Source organism: Aythya ferina, assembly GCF_964211825.1.
Source record: "Aythya ferina genome assembly, chromosome: 1".
NCBI lineage: Eukaryota > Metazoa > Chordata > Aves > Anseriformes > Anatidae > Aythya > Aythya ferina.
This window is the reverse complement of record NC_140296.1, coordinates 32367935-32372971: the sequence shown is the minus strand read 5'-3', so window position 1 is coordinate 32372971 and position 5037 is coordinate 32367935. Positions and strand designations below refer to the sequence as shown.

The following is a 5037-nucleotide window of genomic DNA, read 5'->3' as shown; positions in this document are numbered from 1 at the left end:
GAGGCCTGACGGGGAGCGCCCCCCCCACACCGCCAGGCTCCGCCCGCCCCGGCTGGCGCCTGCCAAGATGGCGGCCGCCTGGCGCCCGTTGTCTTCCCCGTTTACTTCATCCTTCTCCTGTCACGCAGCCCCCCTGGTGTTTGCTCTCCCGCAGCCTCTGGTTTTTAATTTCTGAGCCGGTTTTGAGGCTGTATGCGTAGTCTGGCCGCTGCTGCAGCGCGGAGGAAGGCGGCTGCGGAAGGGGAGCTGCTCCAGCCCCCATTTTGTGGTCGGCTCCCGCTTCCTCCCGTGGAGGGCTGGGGCACTGAGGAGACCCCAGGAGCAGGGATACACGAGGGTCACACACTGCAGGCTAAAGGATAAAAACCTTCACTTACACATCAGACTACTGACGATAGACTCCTATTGTCTGTAGGAGGTGGTTTCTTCCACTTGTCTCTGACATAAACTAAGGAGGTCTCCTCCACTTCTCTATCTGACATACACTAAGCTGCCCAAATCACTTTCCTTCATGATAGTCACATCTATGGCAAGAGATACACACAAAGCTGTAACTTTGTGGTGTAGTTTTTCATTTATCTAGTAAACAGGTCAGCAAAACAACCCCTCCACTATTAAAAACACCGTAATGTCAGTTACCCCCTCAGGTTTCCTAGTATTAAAAAATACCCATCCTAGAGGAAAAAGTCTTCATTTTGTAGTCTGATTAAAAGAGTAGCCTGCCTCTTCCAGAGCTTTTGTCAGTGGGAAACAGAAAGCCATGGTCCTAGTAATGCTGCCAGCAGAAGCCCTGCCAGATGCACCACAGCCACTTTGCTGGCGTCGCTTGCTTTGGTACTGCCAGGCTTCCTGAAAATGGGATCAGGGTGTGGGTTTGTGGGTCAAACCCTAACTGCACGGGAGCCACACGATGGGAGAAGAGAGCCACACGTTCAAGTGAAGAGGCAGTTTCAGCTGCCAAAGACCAGGGTAGCTGTGGCAGAGCGCTGCTCGCTAGTTTTATTATTCTGATCAACTAGAGCAAGAGATCCCTGTTAGTGTTCTTTCAGCTTTAGTTTTTCTACTATTTGCATGTTTAAAATTAACTTTATGAATCAATAAATTTATATAAACTTACAGAAAGACGTATTTCCTCGAATTTTTACATTCTACTAATCTCACTAGACATCATACTGATTTTTAATCCACCTCCTGTTGAAGCATCGCAATCGGCTAGGTTGAGCCAACAGCCAGCAAGTACACAGGCCACAAAGCCCTCTGTGATGTATGGATGGCACCCCAAAATTACATGGAAAGCTTGGGGCTGTTTAGAAGATATTGGGAAGCAACAGAAAAGGCCACTTCTTGGACACAGCTCAACTTTCATTTGAGCTCCAAAGCCAGACAGTGAGTAGTGCTGTTTCACAGCATACCATGCTCACAGTGTGTAGGGTGTGTTCAAGTCTGTCCAGAAGCAATTCATCAATTTCTTATTTGCTCGTGTCCCACCAGAGACCCACATGGATTAATCACGTTGTCCAGCGCATTGTGGTTATTCATAGTGGTCGTCAAAACACCGTATTAATCTAAAAACATTTCAAAGTAAATACAGAGAAGTGTTTTTCGGCTTGATTTATTTTCATAATAAACCAATTAAAAATACAAAAGGCAAGGACCCAAGGTTCAGAGGGCTCCATCATTTAAAAATTTGTCTTTAAATACAAATTCACTCTGTAATATGAATACATATAACATTAGACCTCTAAACATAATGATCTTATTTGCATCTATCAAAAATTTGTATGGAAACAAATTAGCTGAAAAAACTTCCTTGTGACATTGAATGTACATTATTTACAATCAAAAAAAGAACTCTTAGAAGTATTAATCTCAGAACACCTGCATAAATTGTATATATTTCATTTCCCTCCCCCCTTACAAAATAATCTGAAGTAGAAAGCAAGATCGTTAAGCTTCATAGTCACAAAATGGCATGAAACATCTGCACCTGTAGTGATGCCGTTAGCTTCTGTAATTAAATATATCTGATGTTTCCGTATAAAATATAGACATGGCATTGTCCATTACTGGAATAAATGTTTTTTGTACTCTCAATAGGAGTGTATATTCAATTTTGCACACACAAGAGCTTGTGCTGCAAAAAAAAATGCAAGAGGATACCTGGTTATCAGAGTCTAAAACTGATGTAAATTCACCGCTATGAAACAGATACTTGATCATAAAAATTCATACACATGGAATGAAAATGTCCCATTAAAAGTAACTGTTGCTTCAAAAGTTAAGTGATACATGTCTAGATTAAACAGAAAAGGTTATAATAATGTTACTGCAATGTAAATCAGCAACGCGCTGAAAACGTACAGTAAGAAAGAAGTCTGAAACTTTGACAAAGTCTTCATAGAATAAAAAAGCATGTTCCTTCATGCCTGTATTTTGAAACGAGTAATATATAATTTTATTTATATGATAACATTTAGCAATTAACAGGAAATCAAAATCCGTTCTAAAGCATGAATTCTAACAATTATCTGCAGAAATTAAGTAGCTTTATAACATCTTGCTTCTGAATCAAATCATATATACATAACTGAAAAGGTCCCATCACATTTATGAAAATAATCATCCACAGGGTCTTTTTTTAAAAAAATTATTGATATGAATTTGGTTCCAATGGCTCATCTTCTTGCTTCACTTGCACGTTAGATGGGAAACCATTTGAACTGGAGACTACCATCACAAACGGCTGCTGCTGAAACCTCTGCTCCGACTGCTCAGTATCATCTAGTTTGTCACTGTCTTCTTCTTTCAGCGCTCCTTGCACGCCAATCTGTTTCGTTTCTGGCGCTTTAATAACCGAGGTGATCACTGTGCCAGACGGATGAGCGACCACCTGCGAACTGCTGGGTGAAAAAGTTACCACTGGGGTCGTGGCGGTGAAGGAAGGAGACGAAGCCATGTTGACTGTGCCATTGCAAATTGTCTGCACGCTGCTGGTGAGAACCTGCTGAACTTGTGCCGGGCTCAACACGATTGAGGAGGAAGGCGAGACTGGCTTCTGAGACTGCAGCATGACGTTTTCTTTAAGAACTGTCATGGGCTGTGAAGTAGGAATGGCTTGTAAAATAAACTTTTGGGGTGTTGCTGACGAGGCCGGGTCTGTGCTGGCTATCACCGTGGTAAGAGGCACCGTCTGGAGTGTTACAGTATGCAGCTGCTGATTCCCAGGAGAAACAACCACTGGAACTTGGGTCGGAGTCTGTAAAGTCCTGTTAGGATCAGAAAAGGTGACAGGGTCAGAACACTTCCATGCTGAGTCTTTAAAAATAATTAGAGATTCACTGTTGAAAAATTATGTGGCGTCACGAACGTCCATCTGAAGATTGCAAAAGGGGAAGCAGTCACTTTGTTAATAAAACAAAAACCGGGCCTGACCCCCGCATTCAGCAACACAGCCCCCAGGGTGAGGGTATTCTGTATGAGCGACGCTACCAGCGCCAAACTCAACAGCCTGCCTTTGGGACATTTGGCAGCTCACGAGAAAGCCTGGGAACTGCATCCCAGACTTCCATCTCGAGCACCAACAGACAGCACGAGCACAAGCCACTAGACCTCTGCGAAGTTGGATGATGAGCGGCCACGTCGCTGACGTACACAAACACAGCAGTGGAAAGTGGTGATTCAGAGACGCGGCTGAAACACACACGGCTCAGTCATGCAACATACCTCGGCTTAAAAACATGCATCTATCTAAAACCCACAGCACGCTGCCTGCAAAGCAAATGATTTCCACTGAAGGGAGGGAAAAAGGAAGGGAAAAACCCTGCTTCAAAACCCTCCCGCAGCTTGCTCCAAACCATCATTCTCCCTCCGACGATCTTTTTTTTTCCTCTTGCTTGTTCTGCAGAGTTCTCTCTAACATTCCTGCTCCTCTCCAATGGTTTCTCCTGCCTGTCTGTCCTCCTCCAATTTTCCAGTCTTACGCTTTCACTTGTATTTTCTTGAACATACATGTATTTGATGCTGGATGAAAACAAAAATAACCATCCCCTCCTCCTCCTAGCTTATTTCTCTGAAATTACTTCAGACAGAAACCAACCTACCTTCAACATCTGTACTTTCAAGTCCACGCACAACATAGCACGCTGTAAGGATTGCACAGATACACCTATCGTGGGATGTCCTTTCTGGAGTCCTTCTACCCAGGTACTCCCCTTTTCCCACAGCTCTGTGAAATCCCTGCTTTCCAGCATTTGGCCACTGACCCGCCAGATCAGACTCAGTGTATTCAGAACCTGAAGTGAGGGGGAGATGTGGCTGCAGATACTGCTGCTTGCTACTCCAGCCACACAGGGAGCTGCACTCCCTCTTTGTGCAGCAGCAGGGACAGGTGAAGGAACATTTGCAGAGGATTTCCCAGCCCTCTCAGCAAGAGCAGCTCCAGAAACCCAGCTGGCACCAGGCTCAAAGCTCTTAGCTCTTCCCTCAACAACCCCTCGCTGCCGGTCCCTGCTGCAGGCGAGCCTTTCCCCACCTCCCGGGTGGCTTGGTAGGAATAAAATCCACACCTGTAGCTTTCTCTTTCTCTAGGAAGTCAGCAGTACCCAGGAGTGATGCTGTAGCAAACCCAAATACGAGCCCACGAGGCTCCCACACACGTCTCACCACCCAGCCTATCCAGCTGGGACACAAAATTTGATGCTGCTCACAGCAGAGCGCAGAGGGGCAGCTGCTAAGCTCAGTATTGAGCTCCTCTTACATACAACTAGAGGGAGCCCAAGGAAGATGCTCACAGAAACGGGCTTGCAAGGAGACGAAGCACCAGCTGAAATGATCGCTTCTTTTTTTTTTTTTTTTTTTTTTTTCCAAGTTCTGGAGAACCTGGTGATGCAGAGCAAGTACACGCAGCGGAGCCTGAAACACGAGGCTCAGAATGACACCACCAAGGCTCACCGAGTCTGCTAAGGGTCACCAGTGCTGATTCTTTTCCAGTAATTCCCCCAGGAGCTTGGCAGAACAATCACAAATATCCATGCCAGA

The 5037-nt window shown here is 45.3% G+C and overlaps 1 protein-coding gene across 5 annotated transcripts in view; it reads right to left on the bottom strand.

The window, feature by feature from the left end:
* Positions 1-1596: 1596 nt before the first annotated feature.
* The window catches only part of ELF1 (E74 like ETS transcription factor 1), a 74276-nt gene continuing 70835 nt past the window's right edge, over positions 1597-5037 (bottom strand). For all 5 annotated transcript variants that reach the window (XM_084510087.1, XM_084510088.1, XM_084510091.1 and 2 more), the window contains exon 9: positions 1597-3266. In XM_084510087.1, the coding sequence (XP_084366213.1) occupies positions 2648-3266 (619 nt within the window). In that variant the 3' untranslated portion in view covers positions 1597-2647. The remainder of the gene's footprint in view (positions 3267-5037) is intronic.